The 17787-nt window shown below is 46.1% G+C and overlaps 1 protein-coding gene across 1 annotated transcript in view; it reads left to right on the top strand.

The window, feature by feature from the left end:
- ATXN7 (ataxin 7) overlaps positions 1-17787 on the top strand; it is a 127348-nt gene that overhangs the window by 101729 nt on the left and 7832 nt on the right. The window contains 6 exon segments of the mRNA XM_060308955.1: positions 4786-5035; positions 7068-7327; positions 7804-7886; positions 12227-12492; positions 13990-14188; positions 14529-14650. Of these exon segments, the coding sequence (XP_060164938.1) occupies positions 4786-5035; positions 7068-7327; positions 7804-7886; positions 12227-12492; positions 13990-14188; positions 14529-14650 (1180 nt within the window).

Raw genomic sequence — 17787 nt, 5'->3', positions numbered from 1 at the left:
AGATTTTTTTCAAGCATGAATGATTTGAAGTGACAGTGTGCTTTTGACTGCATTTTAGGTTTGTGTCCTAACTTTGACACTTACACGTTATATAAGTTATCTTTAGTTTTTTATTTCAAAGCAATGTATATGCCTTTAAAAGATCTAATTATTTGCTTTGAACTCCTTTTTGGTTTGTACCTAGGTGTCAACACTTACATATATATATTTTTAAACCTCAGCATGAATCCACAATTATAAGCCCAGTGTTCTTGGTTGCTTTCTATTTTGGAAGACTGAAAGCTGTACTCTCCCCTGGCCACCTCGGAATCCTACCCTTGCCTGCAGTGGTATCACATGCTCAAGCCACAAGGGAAGAAAGCCCGATGCATCCATCTCTTGCTCTGTCTCTTTCTCCCTGTCTCTGTTTCCAGATCTGTCTCTGTGGTCCCCCCCGCCCTCAACCCCAGCACTGCCACACATACACCGCACACTCACCCGTGTCTGTCCTTCTGTCTCTGCTCTGTCTTTTCACTGTATCTGTGTTTGTCTGTCTGTTGGTCTGCCTGTCTCTCCTGCTTGCTGGAGCCATTCACAGTGCCCTGCTCATTCAGGGACGGAGTGTGCTTTCTCTGGGCTGGTGCCAGACCCTGGAGAGAGGAGTGCTTTGAAAACTCAACTTGGACTCCTCACCAAACCACACTTCAGTTATGCTTAGCATCTGGCCACCAGTTTGTCCACTTAATATAAGGTCCCTAACCCTACCCATAACTTGCCCGTTTCCCTTTTGATCTGGAAACAAACACTTTTTTAAAACTGGAAGCCCAGTTTAAAATCTTAAGAAAAATAGGGGCCCAGTGTGAAAGGTTGGGGAGAGTCCAACTCAACTATAATTTAATTTGTGTTTTCTTCTTTGCTTTCTCGTGAAGGGAAAGCCAAATGCCACCCTTTCCAGAGAATGAGTTACCAGACCATGATGTGAAGGAACAACTTAATTCAGCAGCATGACAGGGATTTGAGCTGGCACTTTTCAGCCAGAATCACAGTTACACACACGCACGCACGCACGCACGCAGTCTGTTTCAAGTTCTAGTGAATGAAAGAAGTTCACATGATGGATTGCCATTCTTAGTTTTTAAATAGCTTTTATTGTTGCAGTAGAAAGTACAACTTTTCTGAAATGTTATTGATATATCAGCTGACCTTTAATGTTAGAAAGCTTTCACTCTTGATTTTCTAATGCAAAATCCCATATCAAAGAGTTAATAGACAACTCAGGAAAAAAAAAAAAGCATTAACAGAAGAAAACAGGGAAAGTGGACTATGATGGGGATAGAAAATTGAAAGGACAGGGACTTCCCTGGTGGCCCAGTGGTTAGGACTCCGCGCTTGCACTTCAGGGGGCTCTGGTTCGATCCTTGGTCAGGGAACTAAGATCCCACATGCCACTCGATGCAGCTAAAAAAAAAAAAGAAAGAAAAAATTGAAAGGGCAGACTGGAAGTTGCAGCCAGTTCTGCCATAAGACAGCACACATTCCTAAGAAATTACTGCATTATGCAAAATGACGTAATAAAAACCATAGGAGACTCATTAGAAAAATGGGATAATGGGTACAACACCCAAAACTTTTCAGTGACACCCAGAAAAAGATAGGAACCTAACAAGAATGGTAGCACAGTTTTATGTGTATTAAATGGTTTTAAAAAATACATAAATATTCATTCTAACATGACAGTTTTCCTTGAAAACAACCTGACATGTGCTTTTGCAGGTAGGTGTCGGAAGGGTTTCAGTTGTAAGCTATTGTGAAGCGGTGGAAGGAAGATTATCTGATATCGAGGAAAAGGTGTAGCACCAGCTGTGTGGATGGTGTGGCTCCTAAGGTCCATGGTGAACTGAGGTGGATGGTGGATGTTTGGGGGCGGGGCGGGGGGGGGGTGGCTGGGCAGGCTGAGGGTGTGAGCTTTTATTCTCACGTGGCTCAGTTTAGCCAGGTGTCGTTTTCTGCATTTACCTAGTGCTTCTTGCCGATGAAATCTTGCAGAAGGAAATACAAAAATTCTTTTTGCTCAAATTGTTCCTTAGTAGATCAGTGACTTCGGAATAAGTTTACGTTTTCAAAACAAGCATTACAGTGAACTATGTTTAATTCGATTGAGAATTTTCTTTACATCATTTGATATCAGAGAAAATATATCACTTTTACTCTGGAGACACCTGCTTGAGAATTCTGATACCCCCCAAATAGTAAAAAGAGTGTATTTCCTAGAAGTCAAAGTTTTGGTTGGAATTTTTCCCCCTCTTTGTACCACAGACATGGTAATTATTCCTTTAGTACACTGCCACTGGGGGTGATTTTTGTGGCTGAACATTTTAATTTAAATATTTAATAATTTTAATGTATATCAGAGATATATATTACACACTTTTGAAACCTGTTGTTTTATAGATGCTATTGTTTTGGAAAACAGTAAGAGTTCTGGAAAACACTGAGAGTGGTATGGTACCCTGCTTCACAAAGTTGGGCCATCTGAAAACAGATTGGGGGTAGTTTCAGGTTGCCCCTGATAGAGGGGCACTACTTGCTGGTGATTAAGGGCTGGGGGACAGGAATTCTAACCACCCTGAAATCCTGTACAAGGATTGTTGTGTCCAAAATACCAATGCTGTCCCCGTGAAAGACTGGTGAGTATTAGATTGAGGAGGAGGAAGGAACAGTAGAGTTGATAATTTGAATAAAAGTGTTGAGTAAAAAATAGTATTTTATGTGTCTTTGGTAAGAATGATGAAAATAGTTTGCAGTTGAGGGAAGTTTGGAAAACACTAGTTGAGGACAAGTAGTAGCGGTGAGCTTCATTTAACAAACCCTGGTATATAGTGCCACGTGCCCGGCAGTGTTCTCAGTGCCATAGAGATGGTAATTTACTCAGCTGTGGTTAATGGTTCTTGAGGCATTAGCCTCGTCTAGAGTAGGCTCTCACCATTGACTGCGCAGTGGAATCACACAGAAGAGTTTGTAAAAGTCTGGATGCCCAGGCCACAGAAAAATCAGAATCAGAATCTTTGAAGGTGGGACTGAGGCATCAGTATTTTTTAAGCTCATTAGATTATGCCGATGTGTAGCCAAGGTTGAGAACCACTGCTCTAGGACCATTTGAAAATCACTGTCTTCATAAGAAGAGCCATACCAATCGGGCAAATGTTAATTGAAGGCCTACTCAGTGCCACGCTGTCGGGGCAGATGACCGAGACAGGAAGCTCCACCATCCAAGGGAGTCGGCAGAACGGGAGACAAGAGTTTTACAGTCCTGGCTGACAAGTGCTGATGCTTGAAAGTATATTCAGAGTGTTTTGGGATCACGGAAGAGAAGGAAACTAATTTTTTTTAAAGAAAACCTCAGGTGCCAAATTTGGAAAATTATTAAACTTGTTATTTTAGCTTTCCCTCCCTTACACACTACTTTCATATTTGGCGGGGGTGGGGGGAAGCAGCAGGCACTTATAAATTACTATCAGTTTAGCCTTCCTAACCTGCTTGTAGCCTTTGTGTGGTCTAGTTGGAGAATTTGAATTCTGCCTGTAGATAGCATAATGATTTTGTCCTGGTGTAGAGCAGGCTCTTTAGTACCTCATACAGCGTCATTGAGCTATTGCCCTCCTGGGAATAAGTCAGCACAGCTTCACAGAGAGTCTCAGGACTGATTTAAAAGGACCTTTGGAAATAAATCCTTTACATGATGGTTGTAGTCAAATTGATTCTAATATGCTTAATTTAAAAAATACTCATATAGCTTCCATATTGTGATAAATAAATGTTGGATCACATACATTTTAAAACTTAAGAGTAAAGCAAACGTATTTTAAATTACAAGTTCGACTAAAGGCAACTACTGAAGCTACCAGCTTGAGGTACTTAAGTAGATAAAGTTACTAAGTAATTTACTTGTTTCCGATGGTAACATTCTTCAACAGCTCTCGATTTATTTAGTGTGGGTTGCCTTACTCTGAGAAAACCTGATTCTCTAGTGGATAGACTTACTTTCAGTTAAGCCTGAGTAGTCCTTACTTAACCATGAATTACTTCCTGGTATAAAAAGCAGGCTTAGCTATTTGTGGTATTTTTGTCTTGCGCCTTTGGCATCCTATGGTGTGAACAAGAGCTGTGCCATCTGTAGTCAAGTGAGATTATTTAAAAGGGGGGGGGGCGTTGGGAGTGGGGAGTGAAGTGATTCACTGGAAAATTTCAGCACAGATTCTTAGGGAACGATAAGATAACCCTAGAAACATTCTTATTTGGTGTCATATACTGGTGGGTAGTGACAAAAAAAAAAATTAAGGTACAACTTGTTTCTTAACATTTTGCTGTTTTGAAAATTGGAGAGGTACTACGCTAGAAAGGAAGAAAGAATTCCGTGCAGTGGCAATTAGCAGAGCTCTGCAGATGAATGAATACTTTTCCCCTCTCTGACTACAAGTTGCAGTGAGGTTCATTTCTAAAATGCAAAACCCACTCTTCTCAGGGTTAGAATGTCTGTTTCCTAATGGTTGTCTATGTATGATAAACCTCTTCAGGCCGAGACGTTTCCTAAGCAGAAGGACCAGTTCCTAGAATCCAGAATAAGTCTGTGGGGTCTAGATAAGCCATTTCTGAAAGCTGCTGAGTTTAATATATTTTCACTTAGTGACACGTATTTGAACCTAAATGTGTTGATTTCCGGGGACTCCCGCAGGGTTCCATTGGAGACTTGCCTGAAACAGTGTCTTTCCCCCCCCCACCCCCCGCCCCTTTTGTGTTCCTTTTCAGAAAGAAGACATAGCTCATCCAGCAAGCCTTCTTTGGCCGTTCCTCCCACTTCAGTATTTTCCTTCTTCCCTTCTCTGTCCAAAAGCAAAGGAGGCAGTGGAAGTGGAAGCAGCCGTTCTTCCAGTGGAGGTGTTCTAAGTGCATCCTCGTTAAGTTCCAAGTTGTTGAAATCGCCCAAAGAGAAACTGCAGCTCAGGGGGAACAGGCCAATGCATCCCATTCAGCAAAATAGAGTCCCCCATGGTAGAATGTGAGTATGGCCCAGAGGGTTCTTAAAGCTCACCTGCCAGAAGTGGAACTGTGTACACGAGTAGCATCTGAGAGTGTATGTGCATAATGTGAAAGAGAGCCCACTTTGGGGAAAATTCAAATATATGTTGTTGTTTCTTTTTGTTTCCCTATTATACCTTGGGAGACTTTATAGAGTCATAATAGCAATAATAATACTTATCTATTGATCCTTTCTTGTGTGCCAGCTATTGAAATTTAGCTAAGTGTATTGTCCTTTACTTATCACAACAACCCTTTGAAATAGGTATTGCTGTTATCTCCATTTTCTGGGTAAGGAGAGGGAAGCGTGATAAGATTGAAGAACTTTAGCCACGGGCCCCTCAGGTCAAACAGGCCTGGGGTTCAAATCCCGCCTCTATCATTTCCTAGCTGAGGGGCCTGGCCAAGGCCCTGTTTATCTCAGAGTCTGAGATAACGGCCCTTGTGCAGGGTTAGTGGGGGTGGCAGGATTCATGTATTAGACTCAAGCACCTGGCTAGTGTCCGGCCCACAGGAGACCTTAAAGGAACGGATGCTGGTGCCGCCGCTGAGGATGACAGTAGGAATAAAAAGGTGAAGAGATCCCCAGAAGCTGTTCTAGGATTTTCTGGGGCCTGCACAGCAAATAGGGAAGCAGTGCTTCCTCCCACCCCCAGTCTTGGGTTCACATCCAAGCCCTGATGAGGGGAGACTGGAAGAAGTTCACACCACCAGGCAAGGCCTTGACGAGCTTCCCTGGTGGGCCTGTAGGCTGGCAGGCTCTTTGTGGGTGACATGAGGGAGCAGCCGTGCACTCCCGTGGAAATATATCTTGCCCCATCACGGCATGCTTCGGCCTTGGTGGCAGGTGGCTTTTCCCTGGCCTGCCTCCCTTTCGGAGGGTATGCCACACATCGCAGTCCCAAGGTCTGATAACCTGGTTAATCTTCGGGCAACGGCCAGCACCTGCTCTTGCGCACGGACCCTGCCAGCTGGGAGAGGCCGTGGCATCTTGCAGTGTCTCTGCTGCTCTCGGGCTGTTCCAGGTACAGCTGTTTGGTGCTATTTGTCCTGGTTGTTAAGCCCGCAGCCTCTGCTCATCTGTCAGAAGTGCAAGTACAGGAAGCTTGGCTTTCATTCCTGGAGCTGTCAGAGCGCCAAAGAAAATGCCAGTACAGTGTGTAAGCCATTCGCCCGCTTACCAGCTGTTAGAGCACTGACGCCACTGGGCAAAGTGTATAAAACCTCATCAGTCCAAATCTTCTTTATTTGTAGGTGGGCTCTAGACGGGGACCAGGCTAACTGTTAGCTTCGTACCAACATTTGCCACCCAAATGACAGTATCAGTAAGATTCCAGAAAAAAGTCAGTTCTTGGTTAGCGATACAGGTATTCAGTGCTCACCAGCTGAGTGTCAGGCACTAAGATTCCAGGCTCCTATAGAGAAACCTTTTTCAGGGACTGGAGAATTACCACTTCACTGACACATCGTATCCTAATTAAACATTGGTCTTCCTCATTGACAGAGGCAGAGAGCCTCTTCTTGGAGATACATTGTTAGGCACATTTGAGTTCTTCCAAGTCCTTAGTGACATTTCTTGGAAATGTTCTCTAATTTCAGTTGTTCTTTTCTCTGCTCACTCATTTTACTTTATTTTGATGGATCATTTCTTAAAAATGACAGCTCTCAAAAGATATCCTCTAAAGGTCCTGCAGTAGTCTTTGGTCCTTTTAGACCTTTTCATATTTTGCTTCTTGCAGGAATTACATTGGGTAACGGGAATGACGATAGACCAGGTAAATTTGATGGTTCCTCTGGAGCTTTCTGCCTCTCCAGAAGGGCTTACAGACTGAGTAAAAGTCTTACTGAGTTTTCTGCGCAGCCCTAACAAATTTTCGTAATGTACCTTTGGGAGCCTAGCTCCGCACGGTGCACAGGTAGACCCAGGCTCTGCCCTCGCCCCTCTGGCTCACCAGTCACCCTGGGCTGCTGGGGCACTCAGGTGCTGGTGTTCTCACTTCCCCCTACGACAGCATGACGCCCTCTGTCAAAGTGGAAAAGATTCCTCCGAAGATGGATGGCACACTACTGAAATCTGCGGTAGGGCCAGCCTGTCCTGCTGCTGTGAGTTCCTCAGTCAAGCCTGGCCTTAACTGCCCCTCAATACCAAAGCCAACCTTGCCTTCGCCTGGACAGATTCTGAATGGCAAAGGGCTTCCTGCACCGCCTACGCTGGAAAAGAAGTCAGAAGATAACTCCAATAACAGGAAATTTTTAAATAAGAGATTATCAGGTAACTTCACATTTTCTCTCAGTATTCCTTTCTGTATTAATTGGGCATTCCTGGGAGAGCAAATCAACCGTTATCTGTAAGTCCTTTTTTTAAAACTGGCCAACTTCAGCTTAAGGATGAAGTTCCTTAAGTAGTGTCTTCGAGCTCTTCATTCTTGGTTTTAAAGTGCACGCGTGTAGGTAGGTGACGTAAAAGTAGCTTTCTAGTGGTGTATTCCTAAATGGAGTAATGAGTAATGCTGGCTTAAACAGTCTCTTTCCTGTCATCTGGTGGCGAAAGTCCCCACTCTCTTAGAGATGTCATGGCTTTTTTGTGGCGCTCGTACATTGTGTCTTTCATATTTATTGATAATGTGGTAGATTTTCTTCAAGTTATAATTGGTCTGAGATAGGAGAATCTCAGATTTCTCCTATTTTCTTATTTTCAAAATAAATGAAGCAGCGTTTAACATTGTAATGTCTGTGTGCTTTTGACAGAAAGGGAGTTTGATCCTGACATCCACTGTGGGGTCATCGATCTCGACACCAAGAAGCCCTGCACCCGATCTTTGACATGCAAGGTAGGGGGGCTCCTGGGCAGAGCCCGATGCTCCAGGAAGCTTGGGGACCTGGGCTGCACAGCACTGTGCCCCAAGCGTCTCTCACTCACAGGGCATCTGTTCTGAGGGTTGTTCTGAATTTTTAAGTGAGGGAATGACTCCGTTTTGATGAAGAATGCCTCAAGTTCAGAAAACGTGGAGCCTGTTGTTATAAACTGCTATCTTAAGAGGGGTTTTGCCTTCAGTGAGCCTTACTGTATGCAGGGGAATGGTGTTTTTTCCCTAATCAATCTGTTATTTTCAAAGCCTTTTAATATTTCCTCATAGAAATTTAATTTGAGAGGCTCCCCTTTACTGTGGTTTAAATTGTACTGACTTGGAATGAGTCCAGACATTTCCTTTGCATATATGTGAATATTCTTAAAATGTTTGTGTTATCTCTGGTTCTTCAGTTTTACAGCTACTTTAAAAATATCTGTGACTTTGAGATCGCTTTATTTTTTTAGTTCTAAAAAAAATGCTAGGTACCACATAATCTAATGTATATGTAAAACCCAAGAAAATGTAAAGATTCCCCCTTTCTATCCTGAGTTTTCCTTTGAAATGCCAGTATGCTAGTGAGAAGGCGGTATATTTGCTATAAAATAAGGGTTGACATGGGGGTGGCCTCTGGCTTCAGTAGACCCCCTTCATAAATGAGCATATATGCTTATGTCCCCAGCCACCGTGCAGAAGGGTTCAAAAAGTATTAAGAATCATTGCCTTGAAGTAATTTTAAAACACTTGTTTGGAGGAGGAGGTTAAAAATTATAAAAATTAGTGTTGTTCTCTAAAAATTAATAAAATTTTTGATGTATTATTTTAAGTTTTACCAAAGATTATGTTTGAATAAAGAAATTCAGACTCCACTCCAGCCCTAAACAGTAGAGGAATGTTAAAATCTTCAGAAACGGGAAATGTTATTTCTCGGTAGTTCTTATTTTAATTTCAATTTCTAATTTAATTTTAGCGTGTGGATTTTATCTTGCAACAGTGGTACTGAATCTTGTGAGGAACTAGGTTGGTCAAAAACACCTTTAAATACCTAATTTTTAAAGAATTATGGATTCTCTTCCCAGAGGAAGACATATATACACATATGTATTCTGAATTTTGCATTTTATTTCAGAGGTAGATGGTCATCCCCACTCCAGTTGCACCATTGAATCTCTAGGTTAAAAACTCCTCAGGACAGATTGCTTTGTTTTATATAATATTAACTGAACACATCGAGTGGTGTGTTGTTTGACGGTAGCCAGTTGAGCTCTGTAGAATCATGTCCTGTTCAGCTGCCCCTGAGGGAACTTGTGAGTGTGTGCCTCAGCCCTGCTCCACGCCATGTCACACTGCCAACCCCTCTCTGCTCTCTTCCTGCCTGCCTGGCTCTCGGAAACATAGATTTCTCAGTATTGTGACACGTGTGGTCAATGAAGGATGCTAGCTTTACCCAGGGTGCTCTTTTTTAATCGTCTGTGAGGCATGCTGGTGAACCAAAAGCTTTATCAACTCCGAATCCGCAAGGAATTTGACCAGCCTTCTTTCTGAACCTTCATTGGCTTTGTGTCGATCCTGCATTTTTCTCGCATCTTCCTTTTTAAGTCGTGCATGCTCTCCATGTGTCCTGTTAAGGGTGTTATTACCATCTGTAGCAGGGTGCTAAGCCTGTCTTTGCATTAGTATGCATCTCCATCCAGGCATGCCATGAGTTCGGCATAGAGCTGGCAGAACATGCAGCATTGTGGCTGGCCTGCACTTGCACAGAACACCCTTACTTTCTTCCCGTGTTCTGTTTGTCAGTGCTTCTCCCTCTGCTTGCCTCTGTTGCGGCCCGAATCCATTCAGCGGTGGGCCAGTAAACACACTGGAATGCTTGACATGCAAGCGGCGGGTCTTGCGTGTCAAAGGACCCAGCTGAATGTCCCCCACGCTGCTGCCCAGATCTCTCCTGTCTTAGACTGAGGACGTTGTCCGTTCTCTTAGCTGTCAGGGCATCTGCTGCTGCCCACTCCTGTCCCTCTGTGGTCTGCCTGCCACCCTCACTGTCCCCTCCTCACTTCCTCATCTGTCCAGTGTTCTGTTCTGTGTCCTCTGTGCCTTCCATGCAAGTAGATGTGGGTTCCTCTCAGGGTAGGAGCATTTACTGCACACATCTGCGGGCACAGACCTCCTTCTGGGCCTCAGAGGATACAGGCTTGAACAAAATCAAGGCGTGGCTCCTGCCCTTTTGGGGCTTACAGTCTAATGGAAGAGATGAAGATTAACTTGGTAATGACTCAAGTAACTGTAAAAGTTACCACTGAGGGGTAATAAAAAAAGAGAGGCCTGTGTAATGACAGCCTTCACTAGGGGAACTGAGTCAGGGAAGGCTCCTTTGCTGTGGGAATACTGGGCTGAAATCCATATGATTTGTCTGGGCAGAAAGGGGTGGGAGAGGCAGAGGAGACAGCCTTTGTGAAGGCTCTGGGACGGGGCAGGACAAACAGCTTAGGGTGTGAAAGGCAGCCAGGAGGCGGAGGCGGCACCTGGTGCCAGAGGAGCAGGGGGCGGGGGTGCCCCGGGCCTCGTACAGCTGCTCTTTATCCTGCGAGCCTTGGGCAGCCCCCCACAGAGTTCTGATGGGGAGGAGGGGGCATCAGGGTTGCGGCTGGAAGGTTCTTCAGAGCTCAGGGCAAATGCTATGTTCTCTTCAAACCAAGCTGGGAAAATACTGATCGTCTCTGCCTACTTTCTTCACTTGGTCTTTCCGCGTCTTCTGAGCACCAGGGGACACGCAAAGGTGAGGAGAGGCTTCTGTGTCATCTGTCTGGAGAGACAGGCAGGTGGACCCCCAGTGATGTTGTATATTCGTTTGTTCATTCAACATGTATTGGGGGCCATTATTTTTATCTGGTTTTTGTTTGAAGCGTTTATGGCGTGCCAGGTGCTGTACTAGGTGTTGGTACAGCACTGAACAAAGCAAAGGTCCTTGTCTTCATTTAGGGTTACTTTCTTGTGGATATATTACATATTAAAGAAAACCAAGTAAAATCTTAAAAAGAACCTCAACACAGTTTTCTAACTATCTGTGCCAGGTTAGATTTTGGGCGAACATAGTTTGCAGGGTATGTGGTACGGACGTAGGTTATGTTATTGAACCGCAAAAGAGAATTAGAAGCCTAACTCCCCTTAAAATCCCTTAAATTGTAGCGAAAATGTAAGCCTGTAGAGCAATACATTTGTATAATGTGTGTATAATGAACACACAGAATGTATCATTTGTAGTATTGTTGTAACATAGAAGAGGGAAGGATTTATGTAGATGAACGCATATTTGGGAGGTGTGATTTGGCGCTGCTGTGGTTAGCGGCTCCTTGCATTTTTTTCTTTACAGACGGAGGCCCTAAGCAGTATGGAGTGGTCAGGTTTACTTGACCATTCTTCTTCTCGAGTAATTTCACGTTTCTCAACAGTGACCGTTTTGGGGAGGTCCAAGAGGGAGGGAATCTAGGTGTACATATAGCTGATTCACTTCATTGTACAGCAGAAACTAACACAACATTGTAAAGCAGTTATACTCCAGTAAAAAGAATGTGACCATTTTTAAATTCTGAGGTTAGACATCGTCTCTGGATCCAAAAATCCTATCCCGTTTTCTTGATTCCCATAGGGAGTGTCTTTCGATAGGGACTCAGATGCTGGTTTGCGTCTTCTCCTGTGCACAGCCTGTCTTCTTTTGGCCTCCTACTCTTTAATCCCCCCAGGTCTCCCTCGGCCTGTCTCCAGGATGCTGTGAGCCCCTTTCTCTCTGTATGGCATTGTCACAGGAAGAAAGAAACAGTTGTGTTTAATTTTTACTCTCTGGCAGTTAGTGAAAGAAGACTTTGTGATACGTATTTTATGGAATAAGTGCTTCTCCCCTGTTAACGTTCAAAACTCTAAATGGCCCAAAGGGGGCTTTTCTAGCGGAGTTGGTAACAGCTCCGATCAATGAATAGTTCCTGTCGCACAAAACACGAGGACCTGTTACCTGTTTGTATCTACTGTTTGCCCCTCAGTTACATACCTGGTGGCATGGTTATTTAACATTTCTTCTTTCTTCTGGTGGAAATAACATCACCAGGTTCTTATACATTTGGAGGCTGGAATATCTGCTTCTAACTATTAGGAAAAAAAAAATCATACTCAAGATTTTTAGCCTGTCAGATGCTGAGCAGCCTCTGATTAAGCTAATGCTCCGAATTGCTGTTTCATTGGTGTTTTTTGATGTATGGCAGAAAAAGTGATGACTGCGATTCCTCCATTTCTGGTTGTTTGTTTTTGTTGTTGTTGTTTTTGGTCTGTAGACACATTCCTTAACCCAGCGGAGGGCTGTCCAGGGTAGAAGAAAACGATTCGATGTGTTGTTAGCCGAGCACAAAAACAAAACCAGGGAAAAGGAATCGATTCGCCATCCGGACTCTCAGCAACCAACGCAGCCTCTCAGGGACCCGCATCCCACTCCTCCTAGAACTTCACAGGAGCCACACCAAAACTCTCACGGAGTGATTCCTTCCGAATCAAAGCCTTTTGTAGCTAGTAAACCTAAACCTCACACCCCCAGTCTTCCAAGGTAAGCCCCGTCCAACAGCTCTCTCTCCCTCTTTCAGAGAACAGACGTGCAGACTGTAGAGCCCCGGTGTATCGTGATGTCGAGGACAGACATCAGGCGCGCTGCGAGAAGAGATGTTTCTCTAATGGGGTTTTACTTTAAGAAAAAAGAACGTTCATCACTGAGTTTCAACCAGGACTGTTTGTGGCCAAATGCAAGCAGCAGAGTAAAGCGAGAATTATCTGTTCTGCCCTTGCTCAGCGTTCGGTGTCTCCTGACCCTGTTGAGTAGGGCTGCGGCCCGGTTTCTGTCTGCAAGTTAGTGACGGGAACATTTCACATGGCTTTGGCAGCCATTTCCCATTCATTTATCTCGCTTCTTGCAAAACACAGCAGTTGGGATTCTTGCTGGGGGTAGGCATTCAGCCTGCGTCTTTACAGCATCCATTTACAGCGTGTTTTTTCATTCATTCATTTGGGACTCTGGCCTGAGCGTGTAGGAGTCATTTGAGCTGTGTAGTGAGCAGCAGGTCAGAACTTAGACACATCCCTTGGAGACAGTGATGGTGGGCTGAATATATGTGTGTGCGTGCTTGTATATTTAACCCAGTTGAAGTAAAGGACTTTGTACCCACTTTCCAGAAAGAAGGGGAAAAGAAAGGCATAGAGAACGAGGGTTTTGAGTCTGGGCCGAGGGCTTGTGCTTAGCAATGTGCCAACCCTTGGGTGCTCTTGCTTAATTAACCTTTCATCCTCACGTGTCTGATTCTTGAAATGGTCCTGTGAGGGGTGGAAGTGCCTCCGTCTTGGAAACCTGAGCGTGCCCGTGAGCCTGTCCCCACGTGGGCCCCCTGGTTTCCGAACAACACGGTTGGAGGAGTGATCAGAGGAGGTGCCCGACAATGTGGCCAGGCCCAGGCTGTCGATTCCTTTGCAAGTCCTTTCTTTGGCCAATTTCATTAAAGTTTTTCCATCTATTAAAAAATAGGCTTAAGTCTAGAAACACCAGGCCTTTATGTGTGTTGGAAAAGCACACTGCTGTCCTTGAGTTACACACTCTAGATTACCCACATAAAATGGTAACGCTACCTTCTTTTATCACCTCCTGTCCCTCTTAGGTTATTTTCGAGCACATTACCAATTACCTCATTGATTGCCTTAGTCACCCAGTTCCAGGTGAAATTTGAAGAGGAATCAAAGAAAGAATTCTCTCAAACTCCACATGTATTTCGCCTTCTTTGGGGAGAATAGGAGGCGGACCAGGTGGCTGTGGAATAGAGAAGTGGTTATAAGTTACTTTGGTTAGACTGGGCAGACAGCTGCATTTGACATCGCGCGGTTCGGGAGAGAGGACCCTTCACTCCCAGGCCCCCCGGATCAGCGTCTGTGTCCCTAGTGCTAGTGGTGGAGCCCAGACCTCCCCTGATGGTTTTGGAGACATTGTTGTATCTGAGTTAAGGCGGCTGATTCCCATACATGTGATGTGATCTGATCAGTGCTGCACTTTCTACTCACCAAGGCCTCCAGGCTGCCCTGCTCAGCAAGGTGGGAGTGCCCCCATTGACCCTCCTCCAGTCCATGAATCTCCACACCCTCCCCTGCCTGCCACTGAGCCAGCTTCTCGGTTATCCAGTGAGGAGGGAGAAGGCGATGACAAAGAAGAGTCTGTTGAAAAACTGGACTGTCATTATTCAGGTCATCATCCTCAGCCAGCATCTGTAAGTTCCACATCCGCCCCCGCGCCAACCCTCCCCACGCCGCAGGGATGGGGCACTGCAGGGGGGGTGCGGCGGGGAGCTGGGCATGCCCTCCGGTCCGTGTGGGGCGAGGTCAAGGTGCGAGTGCAGCTCAGAGCAGGGTGCCCTGAGGCGGCATGCACTCGGTCGGGCGCGTCTCCTGCTCTTTCCGTTCTCTTCCATGACACTCAGGGCCAGGCGTTGTCACACTCGTGCTTCACAGCCCTCGGTCCTCAGTAAGCGCCGTCTGTCCTGGCCGCTTCTTCCCGGGCCGCACGCCCTCGGAGTTAGCGAGTCCGAGCGTGTGCTCTCTCTCTTGCAGTTTTGCACATTCGGGAGCCGGCAGATTGGAAGAGGCTATTACGTGTTTGACTCCAGGTGGAACCGGCTTCGCTGCGCCCTCAACCTCATGGTGGAGAAGCATCTGAACGCGCAGCTGTGGAAGTGAGTGCCCGTCCCCCCACCTCTGTGGGCGGGTGGCGCGTTAGGGCTGCATCCTCTTTGTTTCTTACGGGGCTGGTTTAATGAAGGTAGTGGTCTCTGAGATGAACACATGGCCTTTGACCAGCCCTGGAGGAAGGGCCCTCATCATTCATCCACTCACTCTCGGAGCAAATGTGTCTTGTTCTCGGTGCTGGGGTTTCAGGCCGAGGGACTCCCAGATGGACGGAGCTCACATTCTAGGTCAGGGAGAAATGCGAAAGCCAGTCAACAGAACATAGAGCTCATAGCTTGTTGTAAGGGAGAGAACAGAAACGCTAATAACCTGTAGCGCTTACTGAGACTACTGTAGGCCAGGCACCTTAGCAAGTACAGTTTTCACACCTTGCTGTGTCACGTGGCCTGGATTATTCCTGTTTTACAGGTAATGAAACTGAGAAGCAAGGTCACACAGAACGTTAGAGGTAGAGCCAGGGTCTGCACCCACCTAAGAGCTGAGATGGGAAAATAACAGGATGGAGGGATTCATGGAGAGCCTGTCTTAAGGGGCCCTTGAACTGAGATGAATGGATGAGAGAGAGCAGCCGTGGGGCTGGCGGGGAGGAGTGGGTTCCAGGCAAGGAGAACCGTATGTGCAAAGGTCTTGAGTCAGAAAAGAACATGGCTTGTTTGAGAAAGAGCAAGAAAGCTCCTGGAACAAGAGGGGATCCGAGAGGTCAGGTGACACTGAAATTGATTGACGGCACTGAGGAGCTGCTGAGGGCTTTAGGGAAAGGAGCCATTTGCTCTGGTTTACAGTTGAAAGTAAGGCGATCATCTCGTGTGGCCTTATGCATGCCGTTTCCCCAACATGATTTTAAGTGGAAGAACAGTTCCATGGCCCGAAAGGTTTATTAGCTCAGCCTTTCCTAAAGTAAAATAGTTTTTGTTACTGCAGGACTTCTCAAAGCCTTTAATAGGCACGGTCCGTCGTAACTCTCAAAGCAGAGGATATCGTGTATAATGCGGACTGTCTCCCAGGCTCTTTTGACCTGGGAACCTCTTTTAGGGGAGCATCCTGGGGACTAGCGTTTGGTGGAACCTACTTCGGGAAGCACTGAGCTTTGCTAACGGGGGCTGTCCGATAATACTTAGTCATCCCAAACCCTCCATTTGGGTGTCATTTATTAGTGCCTCCCTGAGTGGACTCTGCGAGTACATCTATTTTTGCCTCTCTGCTTTGCTTGCCTGATATAGTCAGAGGGAGTTGTCAGAGACCTCGGGTAGTCCAAAATCCAGAGAACCATCCCCATGCTCGTTGATAGGACTTGCACTTGTTCACGGTGAAGACCAGCCCCGCAGCAGTGTTGCTCTGCTTTATTTCACGTTTCTTCCTGGTTCTTGCTAGGTAAGAACCTTTCTGAAGGAACAGTGTTCTGAACCACAGACAGACTTGGGCCATGGTTTGTTGGGATTCTTTGGGGGGTGGCCTCACATCAGAAAACTTTAAAATGCATGAAATCTCAGCTTCTTACTGGTGGGACCTGGAGAGCTCATTGAGCTCACAGAACTATGGGTTTAATGTACTCCTAAGGGTTTAGAAGGGTCCTCAGAATTTTAATCCCCATTATGTTGGTAAGTGGTTTATGGCCAGTGGTTTGGGTTGAGAGAGTTTCGGTTCCTAACGGCTTGTGTTGGAGAGGTTTTCTTCCTTGTGCTCTGAACCTCTGAAGAAGCAGGTCCTGAAGTTGACTCCACTGTCTGTCTCTCTCTGTTCTGTCAGAGGCTCACTGCCTTATCCGTCACTTGCTCCCATTGAGGAGGAAACTGTTCTTTCTGTTAACGTGACCTTTGGTTTTGAAAAAGTCAATTCGGTAGAGACAGACGGGCCACTCAGTGATGAGCTGGCACACGGGCCTGGGGCAGGTAGGAGCTTGAAGAGAGGTGCCAGGCCAGGTGCTTGAGGGAGTAAATGCTGCCGACAGGGGAGTGAGGGGAGCCTGGCGCAGGCCACCCCTGAGATTTGCCGGGAGTGGCTCGGCACTTTTCAACCGGAAGAGAGCTCTTCTTCAGGTGGCATCTTTGAGGCACTCACGGAAGGTCTTGAGGTCGGCCAGGTCCCATCCTACTGGCTCAGCCGGAAGTCCTCCCTTTTGCAAAGAGCCCCGGCAGCACTCTTCTCAGCCCCTTACCCTTGAGTTACTGTGGTTAACTTCGGGATAAGTGGAGGTGCGATTTGAGCCTGGCAGTGAAGTACGTTATCTTCAGTGTGTGGAGTCTCTGGGCAGCAGTGAAAGTAGACCAGCTCTTCCTCTGGAGCATTGCAAGCTCCTGTGAGCTCTGTCCACTGCTTGTGTGCTGTGACTGGGGACGACTATTGCACTTCCCCTAAGGAGGGGTTGGGATGGCTGTCAAAGGTTTTGTGGTTTGGGTTTTCCTTTTTCTAATTAATTTTTTAGATTGGTAATAAAGTCACTTGGCTAAAAAAGGAAACATGAATATAAAGAGGCATACAGTGAAAAGTTTTAGTCCCCCTGGCCCCCATACTCCTCTGTTTTCTACCCACTCCTCACAGACAGAAGCAGTTTTATCAGTTGCTTGTGTCTCTGAGTTCATGTGTGCAAACACAGGTCAATATGACTACCTCTTCTTTTTTTGTCTCTTCTTTATGCAGAAGGTAAGAAATGACTTAAAAGAGCTTTTTTAAGAGAAACCGGCCATGTCATCCAGAGAGGTCCACATCCCTGCCCCTGTGGAAGCCTTTCCTTTTCACAGGATTTGGTTGTAGCAGCCTGGCCCTTAGGCCCGTCTTCCTAAGCCACCTGGTGGCCATGAGAAGCCACTGCGCCCAGGGAGCCGGAGCCCCTGTGCTGCGTTTCGAGCAGAGGTTCTCACAGGTGCCGTTGCCCTGGGGATCTTGTTGAGATACACACCACGATGAAGGAGGTCTGGGGTGAGGCCCAGGGACTCAGCGTCTCTAGTAAGCCTCTCAGGTAATGTCAGTGCTTATCCTTCGTGAGTAGCATGGGGGTAGAGGCTGGCTTCTCAACCTTGGCTGGAGTCTCCTGGAGAGATTTGGAATTTACTAACGCCTGGACCTCACCCCGAGATTCTGGTGTGGCCCGTCTGGGTGTGGCCTGAACTCCACAGGTGATTCTGAT

Source organism: Globicephala melas, chromosome 11 (assembly GCF_963455315.2).
Source record: "Globicephala melas chromosome 11, mGloMel1.2, whole genome shotgun sequence".
Classification (NCBI taxonomy): Eukaryota; Metazoa; Chordata; class Mammalia; order Artiodactyla; family Delphinidae; genus Globicephala; species Globicephala melas.
This window is presented reverse-complemented; position numbering and strand designations above follow the sequence as displayed.